At 43.6% G+C, this 24,972-nt stretch overlaps 1 protein-coding gene across 1 annotated transcript in view; it reads right to left on the bottom strand.

Moving 5' to 3' along the window:
• The window catches only part of LOC120020517 (voltage-gated potassium channel subunit beta-1-like), a 72,276-nt gene that overhangs the window by 978 nt on the left and 46,326 nt on the right, over nt 1-24,972 (bottom strand). Inside the window, exons 9-11 of the mRNA XM_038964220.1 lie at nt 789-874; nt 310-430; nt 31-125 (exon numbers count right to left, since the gene is read on the bottom strand). Of these exons, the coding sequence (XP_038820148.1) occupies nt 31-125; nt 310-430; nt 789-874 (302 nt within the window). The remainder of the gene's footprint in view (nt 1-30; nt 126-309; nt 431-788; nt 875-24,972) is intronic.

Genomic DNA, 24,972 nt, shown 5'->3' with positions numbered 1-24,972 from the left:
GTTGTTGGGACAAGAAGATACGAGCAGTACCTTCATGGAGGCCCTGGAGCATTCTGGGATACCATTCTCATACTTCCCAGTGATGATTCCACAGGCTAGAGGCGACCAGGATACCACACCCACACCTGCAATGGCACGTGGTAGTCAGGCCACATGACAGGCAAGGTAATCATCAGACGACCATGGTACTGAAGGACAAAAGAACTGGTATCTACAGTTTACCTTTTGAGGCATGAAATATTGACTGGTATGTCAAAGACCACAGCATGCAGGCCACAGTATGCACAGTCCAATATAGATGCCACTTGCCTATCTTGTGGTAGAGCTCAGGCAGCTGTGTCTCCACCTTGTCCCTCTGGAAGAAATGATACTCGGCCTGCTCACACACTGGAGGGATCAGGTTAAACTGCCTAGCCACAGAGTACGCCTCCTAAAAGAATGAGGGATGAGAAAGAGAGGAGGAGGAAAGGGGAGAGAAACACGGTGAGGAAAGTGGCATCTGAACTCTACTGACGGCATTCATCTTTTAAAGCTTTGCATTTCTCGTCAGACCAAACTTCCATATCTTCAAAAACATTGATATTACAAGACATCACCTGCACTTTTCAGACTTCATTTACCTTTACCCCTGTAGTGTTTGTTTACTCCCTAATGTCAGACTTCAGAAGCATTCATTTCCCAAGCATGCTAGTGAATTATGTCGACAGAATCTAGTTAGTAGGTCTACAGCAAATTAGAGTATGAAGTTCATGTGTTGTGAGGTTGTGAGGAAGTGTGTTCCTGCTCACCATGATCTCCATGGCAGACCACCGTGATGTCCCCCAGTACATGGACATACCCTGGTTGATCACATGGGTCATCGCCCTCACGATCTCTGCAGAGACAAAAACAACAAACACCTGCTAGCCAAGGGATGGAACCATGGCTTTTTTGGACAAATGGGATGTTGTGAGTATTGGTGTAGGTTGGCATCTGCCCCTTTCTGCACAAAGGGAGTTGGGAGAGTATAGCAAAATAAGATAAATTATGTTTTTAAGTGATGTTCCCCTGAAAATATACATTAATTGTCCGTTTACCTGTAAATCGAAGCCTGGTTGTGTTTTGAGTGGAACATACAGAGGAAAACTGATACGATGAAGATACTCCAATGTTAAGGAGACATCAGAAAGATCACTTCTCACTAAACGATGCATTATAAAGGCTTTGTATAATTTCAGCCAGTAGTTTTGAAAGTAGTGCTCACGAGCCAAAACGGGTCCACGAAAATGTTGTATGATAAGTTACGTTCTGCTAAATAAATAAAATACAAAAATATTCCTGAAATTTGTATATGTTACGGATTCCAATTCCTACAATGTGTTAGCAATTTTAAAGTGCTTAAAATCCTGTTCAATCTTCTCAAAGGCAAATATTGACTTTTGTTGTCTAATATCCTACTGGGCACACCAAGTCAGTTCAACGTGGAGAATTGGGTAATATTTGTTAGATGAGATTCCAATCTATTTTCACCCTCTCAAAAAGACCACTAAAAGACCTAAAAGTTTGTTGAAATCACAATGTGTTATCACTATGCTTTCAACCATCTAAAAGCACAACCAAATTCCAATGGAAAATCAAATTCTGATTTTTGGTTTAGTTGTCAGCTAAATGTGTTATCATTGCGCTTTCAACCATTTAAAAGCAAAACAAAGATCAAATGGGAATACAATGTCAGATATGTTGTTAATTTATACAACAACTTAATGTGTTATCACTGTGCTTCATCTAATAGCACAACCAAATGACCTGGATTGCAGTTGAGATTACATTAAAGTACATGGTGCAAGTGTTCATTGCCGTTTGAGATTCTGTGTAGGTTATTATAGCAATTGTGAAGATTTCCATAGACCGGCGACCCTGAACATGCATGCTTTCTATGATTACATAAGAAGACATTTATTGTTACAGTAACCTCAAATTGTGGCCAAGGATGTGTTACTCATTTTTAAAACGAATAAATACTGTTACATTAGTTTGTAAGATAGCCTTACCATTGACGCTATTTACTGTCTTACAACCAAATATGAACATTTAATGGAGATGTATCTACTGCTTGGATAGTTAGATCTGAGCCACTGGCTTAATCCTATACCTTTAGCTTTTGTTGTTGGTTGAGATGGAGACGTGAATCCAACATATCATTTGTTAACTTGTCGACAAGTTAATAGGCTGTTTACCGTATTGCTAGTGTGTTATTGAATTGTTTTAGGTTGTCAACACAAACAATATCAACATTTGAAGGAGATGTTTTTTCTGCTTGGATAGCTCCATCTATGCCACTGAGCCTGGCTTTAATTCCAGTTTGTTTACAAATTAATTATTGATATGTTGGCTTTAAGTCTCCATTTCCACCGAAAATCTAACTGAAAGAATAGAACTAAATCATATCCAATCCAACTTTAAATGCACTTTAAATACAGTTTGATTTGATTTAGTTGTATTTTTTTACTTTGATTTTTTGGTTGAGATGGAGACGTGAATCCAACATACACTAAGTGTACAAAACATTAAGGACACCTTCCTAATATTTTGCCCTCAGAACAGCCTCAATTCATCAGGGCATGGACTCTACAAGGCGTTGAAAGCTCGAAACCGTTCCACAGGGATACTGGTCCATGTTGACTCCAATGCTTCCCACAGTTGTGTCAAGTTGGCTGAATGTCCTTTGGGTAGTGTACCATTCTTGATACACAGTGGAAACTGTTGAGCATGAAAAGCCTAGCAACATTGCAGTTTTTGACACAAACTGGTGCGTCTGGTGCACCTACTACCATACCCCGTTCAAAGGCACTTAAATCTTTTGTCCTGCCCGTTCACCCTCTGAATGGCACACATTCGCAATCTATGTCTCAATTGTCTTAAGGCTTAAAAATCCTTCTTTAACCTGTCTCCTCCTCTTCATCTACACTGATTGAAGTGGATATAACAAGTGACATCAATAAGGGACCATAGCTTTCACCTGAATTCACCTAGTCAGTCTATGTCATGGAAAGAGCATGTATCCTTAATGTTTCGTAAACTCAGTGTATTTATAATTAACTTGTAGATTCAATTGGAAATCAACCAAAGCTTGAAACCCCAGGCCTACATATCTATTTTTAGTTGATCCTGGACTGAATTTAAACAATAGCTGTTGGTGACTTCCCAGATACTAAATACAGTAGGCTTAAATAGCATCATTGATGATGTATGATTGATCAAGTATGGTTCCATTTAAATTGCTCTGTTGAACCTACCTTTTGGAATGACTTCAATAGCAACAGTTAATCTATTTTTTTAACATTTCAATTTCACCTTTATTTAATTAACCAGGTAGGCCAGTTGAGAATAAGTTCTCATTTACAACTGCGACCTGGCCAAGATAAAGCAAAGCAGTGCGACACAAACAACACAGAGTTACACATGGGATAAACAAACGTACAGTCAATAACACAACAGAAAAATATATATACAGTGTGTGCAAATGTGGTAAGATTAGAGTGGTAAGGCAATAAATAGGCTATTGTGGCGAAATAATTACAATTTAGCAATTAAACCCTGGAGTGATAGATGTGCAGAAGATGAATGTGCAAGTAGAGATACTGGGGTGCAAAGGAGCAACAAAAAAAAATAACAATATGGGGATGAGGTAGTTGGGTGGGCTAGTTACAGGTGGGCTGTGTACATGTGCAATGATTGATAAGCTGCTCTGACAGCTGATGCTTAAAGTTAGTGAGGAAGACATAAGACTCCAGCTTCAGTGATTTTTGCAATTCGTTCCAGTCATTGGCAGCAGAGAACTGGAAGGAAAGATGGCCAAAAGAGGAGTTAGCTTTGGGGATGACCAGTGAAATATACCTGCTGGAGCACGTGCTACGGGTGGATGCTGCTATGGTGACCATTGAGCTGAGATAAGGCGGGGCTTTACCTAGCAAAGACTTATAGATGACCTGGAGCCAGTGGGTTTGACGAGGGCCAGCCAACGAGAGCAAACTGGTCGCAGTGGTGGGTAGTATATAGGGCTTTGGTGACAAAACAGATGGCACTGTGAAAGACTACATCCAAGTTGCTAAGTCGAGTGCTGGAGGCTATTTTGTAAATGACATCGCCGAAGTTAAGGATCGGTAGGATAGTCAGTTTTACGAGGGTATGTTTGGCAGCATGAGTGAAGGATGCTTTGTTGCGAAATAGGAACCCGATTCTAGATTTCATTTTGGATTGGAGATGTTTAATGTGAGTCTGGAAAGAGAGTTTACAGTCTAACCAGACACCTAGGTATTTGTAGTTGTCCACATATTCTAAGTCAGAACCGTCCAGAGTAGTGATGCTAGACGAACGGGCGGGTGCGGGCAGTGATCGATTGAAAAGCATGCATTTAGTTTTACTTGCATTTAAGAGCAGTTGGAGGCCACGGAAGGAGTGTTGTATGGCATTGAAGCTCGTCTGGAGGTTTGTTAACACAGTGTACAAAGAAGGGCCAGAAGTATACATAATGGTGTCGTCAGAGAATCACCCGCAGCAAGAGCGACATCATTGATGTAAACAGAGAAAAGACTCGGCCCGAGAATTGAACCCTGTGGCACCCCCATAGAGACTGCCAGAGGTCCGGACAACCTGCCCTCCGATTTTACACACTGAACTCTATCTGAGAAGTAGTTGGTGAACCAGGCGAGGCAGTCATTTGAGAAACCAAGGCTGTTGAGTCTGCCGATAAGAATGCGATGATTGACAGAGTCGAAAGCTTTAGCCAGGTTGATGAAGACGGCTGCACAGTATTGTCTTTTGTCGATGGCGGTTATGATATCGTTTAGGACCTTGAGGTGCACCCATGACCAGCTCGGAAACCAGATTGCGTAGTGGAGAAGGTATGGTGGGATTTAAAATGGTCGGTGATCTGTTTGTTAACTTGACTTTAAAAAGGCAGGATAGGATAGATATAGGTCTGTATCAGTTTAAGTGGAGGTTCCTCAGCAATCATTCTCATGATAGCGCAATGGTTATAGTCAGTGACAAATATCAAAACTAAGCAGAGCTGGATGATGTTAAAACTCTGGATGGGAGACTGAAGGGATAGCTCTCCAGGAGGAGGTCTTGCCCAGCCGACAGTTTTTTTCTGATAGTGAATATTACATTGAAGATCTGACGTTGTTTCAAAGGTAAACATTTTACATATTCTATACAAGGTTTTTCTATGTTGAAAATTGGTTACCATGACAACATAATCATTTGGTTGACATTGATTACTTTTTTCAAATCTTATGTATTTTCCACATAGATTCCCGCGTCAAAATAATTTGACAAATTATACTGAACAAAAACATGAACGTAACATTCAACAATTTGAATGATTTTACTGAGTTACAGTTCATTTAAGGAAATCAGTACATCTAAATAAATAAATTAGGCCTTAATATATGGATTTCACATGACTGGGCATAGGCCAACCCACTGGGGAACCAGGCCCAGCCAATTAGAATGAATTTTTCCCCACAACAGGGCTTTATTACAGACAGAAATACTCCTCAGTTTCATCAGCTGTCCGGGTGACTGGTATCAGACAATCCCGCAGGCGGTCACAGAGTCCGAGGTGCTAAAGGAGCTCCTTAAACTTGACCCCCAAAAAAACATCTGGGTCAGATGGTTTAGACCCTTTCTTTTTTAAGGTCGCTGACCCTACAATTGCCAAGCCTGTCTCTCCTTTCTGAGGAGGTTCCCATTGCTTGGAAGGTAGCCACAGTTCATCCTTTTTTAAATGGGGAGATCAATCTGATTTTAACTGTTATAGGCCAATTTCTATTTTGCTCTGTTTATCAAAAAGTGTTGGAAAAAAGAAAAAAAGAAAAAAAGAAACTTCTGATGTCTATAGTATTCTCTAGGGTATGCAATCTGGTTTCCGCTCAGGTTATGGATGTGTCACTGCAACCTTAAAGGTCCTCAATGATGTCACTATTGCCCTTGATTCTAAGCAATGTTGTGCAACTATTTTTATTGACTTGGCCAAAGCTTTTGATATGGTAGACCATTCCATTCTTGTGGGCCTTTGGGGTCTTTGGCCTGGTTTTCTAACTAACGCTCTCTCAAAGAGTGCAGTGTATAAAGTCAGAACATCTGCTGTCTCAGCCACTGCCTGTCACCAAGGGTGTACCCCAAGGCTCAATCCTTGGCCCCAGGCTCCTTTAAATTTACATCAACAACATAACTCAGGCAGTAGGAAGCTCTCTCATCCATTTATATGCAGATGATACAGTCTTACACTCAGCTGGCCCCTCCCCGGATTTTGTGTTAAACGCTATACAACAAAGCTTTCTTAGTGTCCAACAAGCTTTCTCTGCCCTTAACCTTGTTCTGAACACCTCCAAAACAAAGGTCCTGTGGTAAAAATAATTGCCCTCTCCCCACAGGTGTGATTACTACCTCTGAGGGTTTAGAGCTTGAAGTAGTCACCTCATACAAGTACTTAGAAGTATGGCTAGATGGTACACGGTCCTTCTCTCAGCGCATATCAAAGCTGCAGGCTAAAGTTAAATATAGATTAGTTGGTTTCCTCTATCGTAATAGCTCCTCTTTCACCCCAGCTGCCAAACTAACCCTGATTCAGAGGACCATCCTGCCCATGCTAGATTACGGAGACGTAAGCTGTAGATCCGCAGGTAAGGGTGCTCTCGAGCGGCTAGATGTTCTTTACCATTCGAACATCAGATTTGCCACCAATGCTTCTTATAGGATACATCACTGCACTCCATAATCCTCTGTATACTGGTCATCTCTGTATACCCGTCGCAAGACGGTGTTGCTACCATGTTGTTGTCATGTTGTGCTGCTTCCATGCTGTGTTGTCATGTGTCGCTGCCATGCTATGTTGTTGTCTTTCGTCTCTCTTTATGTAGTGTTGTGTTGTCTCTCTTGTCATGATGTGTCTTTTGTCCTATATTTTAATTTAATTTATTTTTATTTTTAATCCCAGCCCCCATCCCCGCAAAAGGCCTTTTGCCTTTTGGTAGGCCGTCATTGTAAATAAGAATTTGTCCTTAACTGACTTGCCTAGTTAAGTAAAGTTTAGATAAATAAATTATAGAAAAAAGAAGCCGGATGTGTAGGCCCTGTATGTAACCACGCGTGGTCTGTGGTTGTGAGGCCGGTTGGACGTACAGCCAAATTCTCTTTAACGACCTTGACGACGGCTTACAGTAGAGAAATGTATATTGAATTCTCTGGCAACAGCTCTAGTGGCCGTTCCTGCAGTCAGCATGCCAATTGCACTCTCCCTCAAAACTTGAGACATCTGTGGCATTGTGTTGTGTGAGAAAACTGCACATTTTAGAGTGGCCTTATATTTTCCCCAGCGCAAGGTGCACCTGTGTAATGATCATGATCATGCTGTTTAATCAGCTTCTTGATATGCCAAACCTGTCAGCTGGATTGATTATCTTGGCAAAGGAGACATGCTCACTAACAGGGATGTAAACAAATGTGTGCAACAAAAAATGAGAAAAATAAGCTTTTTGTGCAAATGGAAAATGTCTGCAATCTTTTATTTCTGCTCATGAAACATAGGACCAACACTTAACATGTTGCATTTATATTTTTGTTCAGTATACATTGAAACAACGTTGATTTAACTAGTTTGTGCCCTGTGGGAACTTTCTCACAAACACTGTGTGGTATAAAATAAATAAAACAATTCTGACATTGTATTCCCATTTAAACTGTGTTGTCCTTTAAAATGGCTGAAAGCGCAGTGATAACACATTTACTGTAGATGACAACTAAACAAGAAATCAGACTTTGTTTTTCAATCGGAATTTGGTTGTCCTTTTAGATGGCTGAAAGCATAGTGATAACACATTAGGAATTCAACAAACTTCTGGCTGACTTTTAGAGTTGGTGAAAAAAGGTTGCAATCTCATTGACGTCTCTACCAAAATATTACCCACATTTACATGTTGAAATACTGTGGTGTGCGTGTGCCCAGTGGGTAGCTTGTAGAGGCTCTAATCAGAGTAGTAACATTTGATGTAGCAGAAGTCACCCGTAGTGGACCTTTGTCAGTTCTGTAATGCTGCCTATGACCCTCTGTAATTCAATAACCTCTCTCCTCCCACAGAAACAGTGTTTGTGTATCGCTCTTCACGCCACAATGGCCCTGCAATACCACTCTACCCTCAGGCACAAACAGAACTGACAAAGGTCCACTTTGGGTGACTTCTGCTACATCGAATGTTACTACTCAAGTTGTCTAACTAACCAGAAGCTCTATTGTAAGGAAACTAGAACATTCAATTCAATTCTATATACTTTAGATGGGGCAAATATGCTAGGCAAGCAGTGCAATTTGGTAGCTTTACAAAATCCTATATCTATACCCCAAACAAGAAAACGTTGGTAAGATGATAACACAGTACGACTCAACAGGCAGTACAGTATATACAGTGGGGCAAAAAAGTATTTAGTCAGCCACCAATTGTGCAAGTTCTCCCACTTAAAAAGATGAGAGACGCCTGTAATTTTCATCATAGGTACACTTCAACTATGACAGACAAAATGAGAAAAAAAAATCCAGAAAATCACATTGTAGGATTTTTTATGAATTTATTTGCAAATTATGGTGGAAAATAAGTATTTGGTCACCTACAAACAAGCAAGATTTCTGGCTCTCACAGACCTGTAACTTCTTCTTTAAGAGGCTCCTCTGTCCTCCACTCGTTACCTGTATTAATGGCACCTGTTTGAACTTGTTATCAGTATAAAAGACACCTGTCCACAACCTCAAACAGTCACACTCCAAACTCCACTATGGCCAAGACCAAAGAGCTGTCAAAGGACACCAGAAACAAAATTGTAGACCTGCACCAGGCTGGGAAGACTGAATCTGCAATAGGTAAGCAGCTTGGTTTGAAGAAATCAACTGTGGGAGCAATTATTAGGAAATGGAAGACATACAAGACCACTGATAATCTCCCTCGATCTGGGGCTCCACGCAAGATCTCACCCCGTGGGGTCAAAATGATCACAAGAACGGTGAGCAAAAATCCCAGAACCACACGGGGGGACCTAGTGAATGACATGCAGAGAGCTGGGACCAAAGTAACAAAGCCTACCATCAGTAACACACTACGCCGCCAGGGACTCAAATCCTGCAGTGCCAGACGTGTCCCCCTGCTTAAGCCAGTACATGTCCAGGCCCGTCTGAAGTTTGCTAGAGAGCATTTGGATGATCCAGAAGAAGATTGGGAGAATGTCATATGGTCAGATGAAACCAAAATAGAACGTTTTGGTAAAAACTCAACTCGTCGTGTTTGGAGGACAAAGAATGCTGAGTTGCATCCAAAGAACACCATACCTACTGTGAAGCATGGGGGTGGAAACATCATGCTTTGGGGCTGTTTTTCTGCAAAGGGACCAGGACGACTGATCCGTGTAAAGGAAAGAATGAATGGGGCCATGTATCGTGAGATTTTGAGTGAAAACCTCCTTCCATCAGCAAGGGCATTGAAGATGAAACGTGGCTGGGTCTTTCAGCATGACAATGATCCCAAACACACCGCCTGGGCAACGAAGGAGTGGCTTCGTAAGAAGCATTTCAAGGTCCTGGAGTGGCCTAGCCAGTCTCCAGATCTCAACCCCATAGAAAATCTTTGGAGGGAGTTGAAAGTCCGTGTTGCCCAGCAACAGCCCCAAAACATCACTGCTCTAGAGGAGATCTGCATGGAGGAATGGGCCAAAATACCAGCAACAGTGTGTGAAAACCTTGTGAAGACTTACAGAAAACGTTTGACCTCTGTCATTGCCAACAAAGGGTATATAACAAAGTATTGAGAAACTTTTGTTATTGACCAAATACTTATTTTCCACCATAATTTGCAAATAAATTCATAAAAAATCCTACAATGTGATTTTCTGGATTTTTTTTCTCATTTTGTCTGTCATAGTTGAAGTGTACCTTCAAAAAATTCAGAAAATTACAGGCGTCTCTCATCTTTTTAAGTGGGAGAACTTGCACAATTGGTGGCTGACTAAATACTTTTTTGCCCCACTGTATATATACGTATATAAAAAAGTGAAATCACACAGAGAGCTTCGGTGATACAATTACGGGGTGGCAGGTAGCCTAGTGGTTAGAGCGTTGGGCCAGTAACCGCAAGGTTGTTCGATTGAATCCCCGAGCTGACAAGGTGAAAATCTGTCTCTGATTCAGAGGTATTGGGTTAAATTCCGGAAGACACATTTCAGTTGAATGCATTCAGTTGTACAACTGACTAGGGGTCTGTCCCCCTTTCCCCCCATACCCTTACAAATGTATAGTCTAATCAAGCAATGCAACAGGATGTATTGGGTTTGGGTGTATTTCTCCATAAATAACTACAATCATGCTGTACAACAATATGTAAAACAGGGAGAGATGAAAAAAGATAGATGAACCTACATCAGTGTGATTAAAAAAATGTGATTCCCTTTCATGAGCAGCTCATTCTGTGAGCCTACAGACAGCGGAGAGTGCCAGGGTGTGTGGGTGAAACAGGTGGGAAGTGGAGAGGGGAAAATATCAGGCATGAACAACAATACATCAGTTCTGAGATGGAAGAGAGAAATGGAGAAAGAATGAACGAGATAGCTGTGAGGCGTACATTGTTCATCAGATTCGATGAATTCTTAAAGCGGCAATCAGCAGTTGAACAAAATGGAAGTGTTCTTGCTGCCACTGTTTCGCTAAAATCTCAGGGATGGGGCTGGAAAATTGCAACCACTCTCAAATTCATAGACAGACCCACAGAGTGTCTAAAACTAGAGGTGAAACGTCATAAGATTTCCGGAAACGCTTGACGAACAGACCAGGCTGGGGTTTGAGAAGACAATGAGAGAAGTGAAAAATTCTTCCTTTGTTGTTCATTTTCTCAAAATCTAAAGGCACAACCCAGATTCGAGACGACGTCTTAAAGAGCTGAACATGTGATTACTCAAACCTCGTGAAAGTGACAAACTGACACGTTTTCATTTTTGTCCAAAAACATTTTTATACCGAAGAAGTGCCTTTGATTTGACGCCCTGCACATGCGCAATTCGGCGTGAGGCAACTGTTAGAACAGACGCGCATGACCTTAGCTCACCAACATTGACATGACATGGCCTACAAGTGTGATCTGGGATTTTATTGGAGAAGCAGTTTCTGTCTATCTTTATACTGCACTGTCTTTGACAGAGCTATGGATGTAAGGACGGACCATCCATGATAACAAAATTATAGTTTTAACCATGGTTTACATTGACTTTGTTTACAAACATTGGGGTGAAACATGCTTATATTTCGGGTTCTGATGAGGCAAGACAGTTGAACTAAACTCATGAGGCATTTCTAAGTTATATTCTTCAAGAATCAATGGGTACATATCAACATTTTATAAGTCCAAAAATGGACGTACTGTAGTAACCCAGCTAACAACAAATGTTCCCACAACTTTAGAGAATGTTCCCTTCCCTCTATAGGTCATTAACTAACGTTTTCATAGGAATGTACCCAGGATGTGCTTGGAATATTTCCAAGAAAATATTCCCTTAATGTCAAATAGAACTTACCTAAAACATGGTTACCATGAACTCACTTAAGATATTCATGTTCTATACATGGGAATGTTGCAAGAACATTCATGTGTCCCATTTCTGTGGGTTAGGAGAATATTCCATGAACGTCCCACCAAACATACACAGAACATAGTTATCATGTTCTCAGAACATAAGATATTCATGTTACAGACACGTTTCATGGGAACATTGCAAGAACATTTATGTGCACAGTTTCCTGTGTTAGGAAAATAATCCCATCATCATCACACCAAACATACACAAAACATGGTTGCCATGTTCTCAGAATATATGACATTAATGTTCTAGACGGGTTTCATGGGAACGTTGCAGGAACATTTATGTGTATCAATTGTCAGGACGACGCTTTATAGTTCTAAAGAATTGCTCTCCCCCCCAAAAAAATGCTTTACACATCACGTCTTGTTACTGTTGCCGAGCCAATCAATGCCCTGATTGGTGAACCACGGATCCATTCATAGCTCGCTGTCTGTTGGCAAGGTTAGAGATACTCACACACATATTTGACATACAGTAGATGGTCACATTGTGTACGTACAGAGTCATTATTATTCAACATGTCCTCACCTGGGATTTAAACTCACAACCTCTTAGAGCTTCCCACAACGCCACCATGTTCATGTCAGGTATCAGTTAATCTGACTATTCTCATCATTGATTTGATTTACTTATTTCAGAAATGTAAGGGCTGAAATGATACTCCCAGTCCTTAATGATTGCAAGCATACCCATAACATGATGCAGCCACCACTATGCTTGAAAATATGGAAAGTGGTACTCAGTAATGTGTTGTATTGGATTTGCCTTTTTTGCAGTATTACTATAGTGCCTAGTTGCAAACAGGATGGATTTTTTTGAATATTTGTATTCTGTACAGGCTTCCTTCTTTTCACTCTGACAATTAGGTTAGTATTGTAGAGTAACTACAACGTTGTTGATACATCCTCAGTTTTCTCCTATCACAGCCATTAAACTCTGTAACTGTTTAACTTCATTGGGATAGGGGGCACTATTTTCACGTCCGGATGAAAAGCGTGCCCAAAGTAAACTGCCTGCTACTCAGGCCCAGAAGCTAGGATATGCATATAATTGGTAGATCAGGATAGAACACACTCTAACGTTTCTAAAACTGTTTAAATAATGTCTGTGAGTATAACAGAACTTATTTGGCAGGCGAAACCCAAAGGACAAACCATCCATGAATTTCTTTTGACTTCACTGTGTTTTCAATTAAGTTTCTATGGGAATCTAGATTTCTGAGGCATCTGGTTACAGTTCGTATGGCTTCCACTAGATGTCAACAGTCTTTAGAAATTGGTTGATGTTTTTCTTTTGAGTAATGAAGAAGTAGCCCTTTCCTTTCTGAGTGTCGAGCCAAGTGGACTGTTTTGTTTGCGGCGCGCGACCTGAAGCTCGCTCCACTTTAATTTTATTCGCTATTGAACACAGTATATTCCGTCTTTAATTTTATCGATTATTTACTTTTTAAAATACCTAAAGTTGGATTAGGAAAGTTGTTTGAAATGTTTGGACCAAGTTAACAGGTAACTTATTAGATAATTTTTAGTCATGTTGGGCGAGTTGGAACCGGTGTTTTTCTGAATCAAACGTGTCAAATAAATGGACATTTTGGGGATATAACGACGGAATTTATAGAACAAAAAGGACCATTTGTGATGTTTATGGGACATTTTGGAGTGCCAACAGAAGAAGATCTTCAAAATTAAGGCATGAATTATATCGTTATTTCTGAGTTTTGTGTCACGCCTTGAAATATGATTGTCATGTGTTTGTATGATGGGGTGTTGTCCTCAGATAATCGCATGGTTTGCTTTCGCCGTAAAGCCTTTTTGAAATCTGACACGATGGCTGGATTAACAAGGAATTAAGCTTTATTTTGGTGTATTACACTTGTGATTTTATGAAAGTTAAATATTTCTAATAATTTAATTTGAATTTGGCGCTCTGCCATTTCACCGGATGTTGTCAAATTGATCCCGCTAACGGGATTTGATCCCTAAGAAGTTTTAAAGTCATCATGTTGAAATCCCTGAGCGGTTTCCTTCCTCTTTAACTGAGTTAGGAAGGACGCCTGTATCTTTGTACTGACTGGGTGTATTGATACAACATCCACAGTGTAATTGCTAACTTCATCATGCTCAAAAGGATATTCAATGTCTACTTTTTTTTGTGTTACCCATCTACCAATGAGTACCCTTCTTAGCGGAGCATTGGAAAACCTCTTTGTAGTTGAATATGTGGAAAGTGGTCAAAATTCGTGCTCAAGAAGAGATCCCCATATTTGAGTGACAAACTCATTTTAACTATATCAGATAGGTATTTTAACTTTGACATTAACATATTTTGATAAGAATGTGAGAGTAGGGTGATTCCCTTAGCTCGTCTCTCAAACTCATTCCACAGAGGGCCGAGTGTCTTCCTCCCTTGTAATTGATTGATGAAGTAAGGTCACTAATTAGGAAGGAACTCTTCTCGCCTGGTTGTCTTGATCTTAGTTGAAAATAATAATAAATAAAACAGCAGACACTAGGCCCTCCATGTAAGGACTTTGACACACCTGTCTTAGCGGGTCTCAAATCCAGGCCATCAGCACCATCAGCACAAACACCATAACCACTGTCCCAATAAAGGATTGCTCTAGGACATGTGCTTATTGGGTCAGTATAGTTAGGCCCTGTCCAGTACTGAAAAAAGCCTAACCCTTCCTCCCTAGGCACTTGTGTGGATCTGAAACAACTTTATAGGTGTAAGGCTGTAAGAAATAGGGTGAACGCACTTTGAAGTAAATCTCAACTCTGTTAAAACTACACTCAAGAAACGCGTTTATTGATCATTGTGATTCAGGAGTATCATTAATATACGTTAACATCACAGGAGGTTGGTGGCACCTTAATTGGGGAGGAAGCTCTCATGGTAATGGCTGAAGCGGAATAAGTGGAATGGTATAAAATACATCAAACACATGGTTTACATGTGATCCCTGCTTTTTGTTGCTGTTTCCACCTTCCCTGCGAGCTGCCCTGTCTGGAACTGCGAGGAGTAACAGCGTAGCCTACGTTGCTACCATGAGAAAGACCAAAACCGGTGGGAGTACCTTTGAGGATAGGTCTATCACAGGTGAGGGATATTTTAGACAACCAAAAAGATTTCTATAAGCAGTTGTTACAACATCAAGCAAATAACTTCAAGAGTTGTGTACAAATACTGGTGGAGTCAACTAATAAAAGAATGGACGACCTGATCAGACAGGTCCAGGACCTGATGAACAGTTTGCAGTTCTCCCAGAGTCAGCTCAATGAGTTTAAACAGGAAAATGGCAAGATGACAGCAATCTGTAAGTCATTGAGAGAGGACTTTAGTTCTGTATGTGAATCCATGATAACAATGACGGACAAATCAGATTATCTCGAGGGACAATCAAGGCAGAACAACATTGTTGTGGGCGGAATTGCAGAATCTCCACATAAGAGCTGGACAGAGTCTGAGGAAAAAGTGAGGGAAATGATCTCAGAGAAACTGAAGATGGACCACAGGAAGATTCCCACAGGATTGGAAAACCCACCACCGGCCCACGTGACAGGCCCAGGCCAATAGTGTTTCAAGTTCAAGACAGGCCCAGGCCAAGTTTAAGACAGACCCAGGCCAATCAAGTTCCTGATGTTCAAGGACAATGTAGCTGTTTTGGAAAGAGCCAACAACTTGAGAGGAACATACATTTTCCTCAATGAGGACTATCCTGAAGCTGTGCGCCAGAAGAGAAAATAACTTATCCCGTCCATGAAAGCTGCCAGAGCGCGTGGGGACAATGCTTACATCTGCTATGACAGGCCATTGTCCACCCTCATTCCCAAAAGCCTGGAAGGGATGAGAGAGCCAAGCCTATGGGTTCATAGATTCAATCCCAGAGCGCACACACACACACCAACTGATTAATGGAATTCGTTTTTTTTTCTCTTGCTTAGTTTGTTATTTTCCATATTATGTCAATCTCTGAGAAGCTACCCAGGAAAGGCTTGACGCAGTTGTGTCCGTTTGTTGTTTGCTTCTGCCAAATAAAGTGTGCGCCTGATCACAACTCTCTACTCTCCTGCACCTGACTTCTACACCAGTAGCGCACAACCTGACACATATATTAGCCATTTCTGAGACTCATTTAGATAATTCCTTTGATGATACAGCAGTAGCAATACAAGGACATAACATCTATAGAAGAGACAGGAATGCTTATGGGGGAGATGTTTCTATAGACATATTCAGAGCCATATTCCTGTAATGCTTAGAGAAGATCTCTGTCAAGTGTTATTGAAGTGCTGTGGTTGCAGGTTCAGCTGCCTCATCTAAAGCCTATTATTTTGGGGTGTTGCTATAGACCACCAAGTGCTAACAGTCAGTATCTAAATAATGTGTGTGAAATGCTTGATAGTGAATGTGATGTTGTTGAATTCTAGTTTGAAATACTTGCTTTACTAGAAGTTAAGTGTTACATGTATGAGGAATGTATATGGTGGGGTCAATGGAGGTTGTATAAGAAAGAGCCAGCGCCCTGTATAGTTACTAAGTAAGGGTAAAGGGAATAACATGTTTGCTGTCACTGATAAGGGTGGATAGCTGTTGATTAGTTTGTGGGCCAAGGTCAGGTCAGGTCACATGAAGGGAGAAGGCACAGTTTATGACCCACATCCCTAAACTTCCTGCCTAGCAACAATAATGTAGTGTTTAGAGAAAGGAGGAGACTCTGCCTAAATGGGGGTATAAATATGTGTAAAGAGGTCTTTTTCTTTGCAGCTGTTTGACCCAGTGGCTGAATAAACTTGGTTTGAAGTGTAAAACTAACAATGTAAACAGAGAGGTCAACTTTCTTGGGGACCTCAATATTGACTGGTTTTCATCAAACAGTCCGCTCAAGAGGAAGCTTCCCACTGTAACCAGTGACTGTAATCTGGTTCAGGTTATTAATTAATCAACCTCCAGGGTGTTTACAAACACGACAGGAACAAGATCACCCACATGTAGTGATCACATTTTTTGCTTTGACTCTTATGTGGATGATCGAAAAAATATTTGTTGGTCTGATGTGATTAATAAAGAGCATCCAGACGGGTGCACTTGTTTCATTTGTGAAATTGCTTCTTCCAATTATTGATAAACATGCACCTGTTAAGGAACGGACTTTTAGAAATATTAATGGATGTATGGTTGAAAGTGATGGGGTAAAAGGAGTGGCTAATAAATCTGGCTGCAAATCTGTGGCTGATTTATTGCAGATTAAGAAAATATGTGACTAAACTCAACAACAAAAAAATAAACAAATAAATGAAGCCAAGATCAATGATATAAAGGATGATGGGGGAAACACTTTGGAGTACCTTAAATTAAATTATTGGGACAAAGACAAATTCAACTCCACCCTTCCATCAAATCAGATGGCGTATTCATCACAAAACCATTTTATGTTGCCAATTATTCTAATGATTACTTTATTGGCAAAGTGGGCAAACTTAGGCAGGAAATGGCAACAATGAACAGTGAGCCATTAAGGCCACTACTACCTGTCATACATTTAATCTGAATCTACAGGAAGGTGTTTGTCCTCAGGCCTGGAGGGAAGCCAAAGTAATTCAGCTACCCAAGAGTGGTAAAGCGGCCTTTACTGGTTCTAACAGCCGACCTATCAGCTTGTTGCCAGCTATCAGCAAACTATTGGAAAAAATGGTGTTTGACCATATACAATGCCATTTCTCTGTAAACAAATTGACAACAGACTTTCAGCATGCTTATAGAAAAGAGCACTCAACATGTACTGCACTGACACAAACGGATGATGATTGGTTGAAAGAAATTGATCATAAGAGGATCGTGGGAGCTGTACTGTTAGATTTCAGTGCAGCCTTTGATATTATTGACCATATCTTGGGTTTTCTTTAAATGGAAACCTCTCTATTTTCAAACATGTAGGGTGTGGTGTACCACAGGGCAGCTCTCTAGGCCCTGCTACCCTTTTTTATTTTTACCAATGATCTGCCACTGGCATTAAACAAAGACTGTGTGTCCATGTATGCTGATGATTCAACCATATACATGTCGGCAATCACAGCTAGTGAAGTCACTGAAACCCTTAGGAGTTGCAGTCTGTTTTGGAATGGGTGGCCAGTAATAAACTGGTCCTGAACATCTCTAAAACTCAGAGCATTGAATTTGGTACAAATCATTCCCTAAACTCTAAATCTCAGCTGAATCTGGTAATGAAGGGGTTGGCTCTTTTTTAAATTTTATTTATTAATTTAACCTTTATTTAACTAGGCAAGTCAGTTAAAAACTCATTCTTATTTACAATGACAGCCTACACCAGCCAAACCCGGACAACGCTGGGCCAATTGTGCGCCGCCCTATGGGACTCCCAATCACAGCTGGTTGTGATACAGCCTGGAATCTAACCAGGGTGTCTATAGTGACGCCTCTAGCACTGAGATGTGGTGCCTTAGACCACTGCGCCACTCGCTGTTGAACAAGTTAAGGATACTAAATTACTTGGTGTTACCTTAGATTGTAAACTGTCATGGTCAAAACATATAGAATTAATGGTTGTAAAGATGGGAGGAGGTCTGTCCGTAATAAAGAGATGCTCTGATTTTTTGACACCACACTCCAAAAAGCAAGTCCTGCAGGCTCTAGTTTTGTTTTATTTTTACTATTATCCAGTCATGTGGTCAAGTGCTGAAAAGAAAGACCTAGTTCAGCTGCAGCTGGCCCAGAACACAGTGCATGTCTTGCTCTTCATTGTAATCAGAGGGCTAATATAAATCATATGCATGGCAGTCTCTCTTGGCTAAAAGTTGAGACTGACTGCATCACTTCTTATTTTTATAAGAAACATTAATGTATGGAACATTCCAAATTGTTTGCATAGTCAATTACATACAGCTCTGACACACACACCTTTCCCACCAGACATGCCACCAGGGGTCTTTTCAGTCCCCAAATCTACAACAAATTCAAGAAAGTGTACGGTATTATATAGAGCTATTATTGCATGGAACTCCATTTCATCTCATATTGCTCAAATGAACAGCTAACCTGGTTTAAAAAAACAGATAAAGCAATACCTCACTGCACAATGCCACTCCCCTATTTGACCTAGATATTTTATGTGGATGTATTGATATGAAGGCTATGTGTTCCGCTTTAAAATGCATTTAATTCTGACCTTTAGCTGTTCTGACTATTAATGTTCTGTATTGTGTCATGTTGTTTCATGTCTTGTGTGGACCATGTCTGTAATTTCATGATTTTAGGGACAAGGCCAATTGGCCTTCAAGAGATGCCCAATCTACAACAAGGGCAACAAGGCCATTAACCAAAATAGCCAATTAAATTGCTTTGAAAACCGAAATACCCCAGCTATTCTGTCATGAAAAAAAAGTATATGTAAATGTAGATAAATAATTAGCCTACATATCAAATTGCAGGTGATGGCCAGACCTATGCTGACATGAGGGAGGCGCTTGAAAATGTAGCCAAACTTTAATGACTGTCACGACTCCCACCGAATGTGGCTCCCCTGCCTGTTCGGGCGGCGCTCGGCGGTTGTCGTCGCTGGTATACTAGCCGCCACCGATCCCTTTTTGTTTTTCTGTTTGTTTGGTCTTATTGGTTGCACCTGTCCCTTATTTTGTTTCTTGAGTTATGTCTATTTAAGCCTGTTAGGCCCGCCTATGTTCGTGCGGGATTATTTTCTGTTCGTCGGGGTGTGCATGTTTGTGTTCCTGTCCGTTTGTGCCCTGTGTTGGGTCGGACTATTTTTCTGTCTGTTTATCGCTTATGGTTTTGGGCATTCGCGTGGGAATCCCAATAAAGACGGTTTTCCCCAGTATCCTCTGCTCTCTGCAAGTGACTCTGCACCCACCACTCCAGGCAATTTGTGACAGAATCCCGCACCTGTAATGGAGTCAGCAGGAGCAGCTGCACCTCCTCTCCCATCTATGGAGGAGCGAGTCCTCCACCACACGGCCATTCTCCACCGTATCGGGTCGGCAATGGACCAGATGATGGAGAGGATGGACCGATGGGAGAGGAGTGGCCTCCCTACCTCATCCCCAGCTCCTCTTCCACCAGCAGCACCTACCCCTCCTCCGGCGTCCGGATCCGGTGCTCTGCGTCTGGCGCTCCCCAGGGAGTACGATTGAACGGCGGCTGGGTGCCAGGGGTTCTTACTACAGCTGGAGCTGTACCTGGCTACCGTTCGTCCGACTCCCTCTGGGGAGGAGAGCGTGAGCGTCCTCGTCTCCTGTCTGACGGGTCGAGCCCTGGAGTGGGCCAACGCAGTGTGGAATGGCCCAGACTTGGCGAGGGATCACTACTACCTGTTTCACCTGCGACAGGAGACGAGGAGCGCGCAGGACTTTGCGCTGGAGTTCCGCACCTTGGCCGCTGGGGCGGGGTGGAACGACAGGGCCCTGATGGACCACTATCGCTGTAGCCTCCGGGAGGACGTCTGCATGGAGCTAGCTTGTCGGGACACCACCCTCTCCCTCGACGAACTTATTGACATGTCCATCCGACTAGACAACCTGCTGGCTGCCCGCGGGCGTCCAGAAAGGGCCCTGTTGGTTCCACCTCCAGGCCCTCCCGCTCCAATCCCCATGGAGTTAGGGGGGACCGCATTGAGGGGGACCGGAGGAGGAGGCTCCTCCTGCACCAGGTGTGGTCGGAGAGGACACACTGCCGATCGGTGCTGGAGGAGCTCGTCTGGGAGTCGGGATGGTAGGCAGAGCACTCCTCGTTCACCCCAGGTGAGTTAGCACCAGACTCACCCAGGGCTCCCTGTTGGTCATATGTTCCTACTAATTTATTTTTCTGAGTTTTCTCCCTCTCTACAGCATAAGGCGCTAGTCGATTCAGGCGCAGCTGGGAACTTTATGGATCGTGGGCTCGCGTTAAGGCTAGGGATTCCCCTGGTGTCGTTAGACCAACCTTTCCCCGTGCACTCCTTAGATAGCCGACCATTAGGGTCAGGGCTGGTCGGGGAGGCCACGGTTCCACTGGACATGGTAACGCAGGGGGATCATAAGGAGCGGATTAGTCTCTTCCTTATTGATTCTCCTGCGTTTCCAGTGGTGCTGGGGATTCCCTGGCTGGTTAATCACAATCCTGAGATTTCATGGAGACAGGGGGCTCTCCGAGGGTGGTCCGAGGAGTGTTCAGGTAGGTGCCTAGGAGTTTCCATCAGTGCGACGACGGTGGAGAGTCCAGACCAGGTTTCCATTGTGCGCATTCCCTCTGAATATGCCGATTTGGCTATCGCCTTCTGTAAGAAGAGGGCGACCCAATTACCACCTCATCGACGAGGGGATTGCGCGATAAACCTCCTGGTAAACGCAGCACTTCCGAGGAGTCACGTGTACCCGTTGTCCCGGGAGGAGACAGTGGCTATGGAGACATATGTCACTGAATCTCTGGGACAGGGGTATATTCGGCCCTCCACGTCACCAGTCTCCTCAAGCTTCTTTTTTGTGAAGAAAAAGGAGGGAGGTCTGCGTCCGTACATTGATTATAGAGGTCTAAATTCCATCACAGTGGGGTTTAGTTACCCGCTACCTCTCATCGCCAAGGCAGTGGAATCATTTCACGGGGCGTGTTTCTTCACAAAACTGGACCTTAGGAGTGCGTATAATTTGGTGCGTATCCGGGAGGGAGATGAGTGGAAGATCGCGTTTAGTACCACATCTGGCCATTATGAGTACCTCGTCATGCCGTATGGGTTGAAGAATGCTCCAGCCGTTTTCCAATCTTTCGTAGACGAGATTCTCAGAGACCTGCACAGGCAGGGGGTGGTAGTGTATATTGATGATATACTGATCTATTCTGCCACACGCGCCGCGCACGTGTCTCTGGTGCGTAGGATACTTGGGCAACTGCTGGAGCATGACCTGTACGTCAAGGCTGAGAAATGTGTGTTCTCCAAACAAGCCGTTTCCTTCCTGGGTTATCACATTTCCACCTCTGGGGTGGTAATGGAGTGTGACCGCGTTACAGCCGTGCGTAATTGGCCGACTCCGACCACGGTAAAGGAGGTGCAGCGGTTTTTAGGGTTTGCCAATTACTACCGGAGGTTTATCCGGGGTTTTGGTCAGGTGGCTGCTCCCATTACCTCACTGGTGAAGGGGGGCCGGGCGCGCTTGCGCTGGTCAGCAGAGGCGGGCAGAGCCTTCAGTCGCCTGAAGGACCTGTTCACCAACGCTCCCGTGCTGGCTCATCCGAACCCCTCTTTGGTGTTCATAGTGGAGGTGGACGCGTCCGAGGCTGGGGTGGGAGCCGTGCTATCACAGCGCTCGGGCATGCCACCGAAGCTCCGCCCTGCGTTTTCTTCTCGAGGAAGCTCGGTCCGGCGGAGCGGAACTATGACGTGGGGGACCGGGACTTGTTAGCTGTAGTCAAGGCTCTGAAGATGTGGAGACATTGGCTTGAGGGGGCCAAGCCCCCTTTCCTCATCTGGACTGACCATCGTAATCCGGGCAGCGAGGAGATTGAATCCGCGTCAGGCCAGGTGGGCCATGTTTTTTATCGTTTTACGATCTCCTATAGGCCAGGCTCCCTTAATACGAAGGCCGACGCGCTGTCCCGCCTATATGACACCGAGGAGCGGCCCACCGATCCGACTCCCATCCTTCCAGCTTCATGTCTGGTAGCACCGGTGGTATGGGAGGTGGACGCAGAGATCGAGCGGGCGTTACGGTTGGAACCTGCACCCCCTCAGTGTCCAGCAGGAGTTCAGTACGTGCCGCGGGGTGTCCGTGATCGGTTGATTCGATGGGCCCATACACTACCCTCTTCGGGTCCTCCTGGTATCGAGAGGACAGTGCGAAGTCTTAGGGGGAGGTACTCTTGGTCCACGTTGGTTAAGGACGTGAGGTTTTATGTCTCCTCCTGCTCGGTGTGCGCTCAGAGCAAGGCTCCTCGACACCTGCCTAGAGGGAAGTTACAGCCCGTCCCCGTTCCACAATGGCCGTGGTCGCATTTGTCGGTGGATTTTCTCACCGACCTTCCCCCGTCTCAGGGAAACACCACGATCCTGGTCGTTGTGGATCGGTTTTCTAAGTTCTGCCGTCTCATCCCGTTGCCCGGTCTCCCTACGGCCCTACAGACTGCGGAGGCTCTGTTTACCCATGTCTTCCGGCACTATGGGGTGCCTGAGGACATAATTTATGATCTTGGTCCCCAGTTCACGTCCAGAGTTTGGAGGGCGTTTATGGAACGGCTGGGGGTCCCGGTCAGCCTGACCTCGGGTTTTCACCCGAGAGTAATGGGGGAGGCTTGGGCAAGTTGCAGCAGGGGGTGCTGAGCTGTTGGCCGGCGTAGGGGTAGCCAGGTGGAAAGCATGGCCAGCTAGTAGAAAAATGCTTATTGAAATGATCAATTATCGTAGCTTTATCGGTGGTGACAGTGTTTCCTAGCCTCAGTGCAGTGGGCAGCTGGGAGGAGGTGCTCTTATTCTCCATGGACTTTACAGTATCCCAACTTTTTAGAATTAGTGCTACAGGATGCAAATTTCTGTTTGAAAAAGCTAGCCTTAGCTTTCCTAACTGACTGAGTATATTGGTTCCTGACTTCCCTGAAAATGTGCATATCGCGGGGGCTATTCGATGCTAATGCAGAATGCCACAGGATGTTTTTGTGCTGGTCAAGGGCAGTCAAGTCTAGGGTGAACCAAGGGCTATATCTGTTCTTAGTTCTACATATTTTGAATGGGGCATGCTTATTTAAGATGGTGAGGAAAGCACTTTTAAAGAGCAACCAGGCATCCTCTACTGACGGGGATGAGGTCAATATCCTTCCAGCATACCCAGGCCAGGTCGATTAGAAAGGCCTTTTCGCTGAAGTGTTTTAGGGAGCATTTGACAGTGATGAGGGGTGGTCGTTTGACCGTGGACCCATTACGCACGCAGGCAATGAGGCAGTGATCGCTGAGATCCTGGTTGAAGACAGCAGAGGTGTATTTAGAGGGCAAGTTGGTCAGGATGATATCTAAGAGGGTGCCCATGGTTACGGATTTAGGGTTGTACCTGGTAGGTTCCTTGATAATTTGTGTGAGATTGAGGGCATCTAGCTTAGATTGTAGGATGTTAAGCATGTCCCAATTTAGGTCACCTAACAGTACGAACTCTGAAGATAGATGGGGGGCAATCAATTCACATATGGTGTCCAAGGCACAGCTGTGGGCTAAAGGGGGTCTATAACAGGCAGCAGCGGTGAGAGACTTGTTTGTGGAAAGGTGGATTTTTAAAAGTAGAAGCTCGAATTGTTTGGGCAAAGACCTGGATAGTATGACAGAACTCTGGAGGCTATCTCTGCAGTAGATTGCAACTCCGCCCCCTTTGGCAGTCCTATCTTGTCGGAAAATGTTATAGTTAGGGATGGAAATTTCTGGATTTTTGTTGGCCTTCCTAAGCCAGGATTCAGACACGGCTATGACATCCGGGTTAGCGGAGTGTGCTAAAGCAGTGAATAAAACAAACGTAGGGAGGAGGCTTCTAATATTAACATGCATGAAACCAAGGCTTTTACGGTTACAGAAGTCAACAAATGAGAGCACCTGGTGAATGGGAGTGGTGCAGGGGGGTGCAGGGTCTGGGTTAACGTCTACATCACCAAAGGAACATAGGAGGAGTAGGATAAGGGTATGGCTGAAGGCTATAAGAACTGGTCATCTAGTGCGCTCGGAACAGAGTAAAAGGAGCAGATTTCTGGGCGCGGAAGAATAGATTCAAGGCATAATGTACAGACATGGGTATGGTAGGATGTGAGTTTAGTGGAGGTAAACCTAGGCATTGAGTGACAATGAGAGAGGTTTTGTCTCTAGAGGCACCAGTTAAGCCAGGTGAGGTCACCGCATGTGTCGGGGGTGGAACAAAGGGCTAGTTAAGGCATATTGGGCAGGGTTGGAGGCTCTACAGTGAAATAAGACAATAATCACTAACCAAAACAGCAATAGACAAGGCATATTGACATTAGGGAGAGGCATGTGTAGCCGAGTGATCATAGGGTTCAGTGAGTAGCAATAGATGAGTCAGGGAGCCAATTCAGTAGTGCTACTACGCTAGGCGAGCTGGAGACATGGCGATTCAGACAGCTAGCGGGCCGGGGCTAGCAGATGGGCCTCCGGGAACATCGTAACGGAAGAGCCTGTTGAAACCACCTCGGACAGTTATGTCGGTAGACCAGTCGTGATGGATCAACGGGGCTCTGTGTCGGCAGTAAAGGGTCCAGGCCAATTGGCAAACAAGGTATTGTAGCCCAAGAATTGGCTGATGGACGTCTTTGGCTAGCCGGGAGATGGGC

This window comes from Salvelinus namaycush, chromosome 25 (assembly GCF_016432855.1).
Source record: "Salvelinus namaycush isolate Seneca chromosome 25, SaNama_1.0, whole genome shotgun sequence".
NCBI lineage: Eukaryota > Metazoa > Chordata > Actinopteri > Salmoniformes > Salmonidae > Salvelinus > Salvelinus namaycush.
The sequence above is the reverse complement of the archived record's forward strand: the minus strand, read 5'-3'. Positions and strand labels throughout refer to the sequence as shown.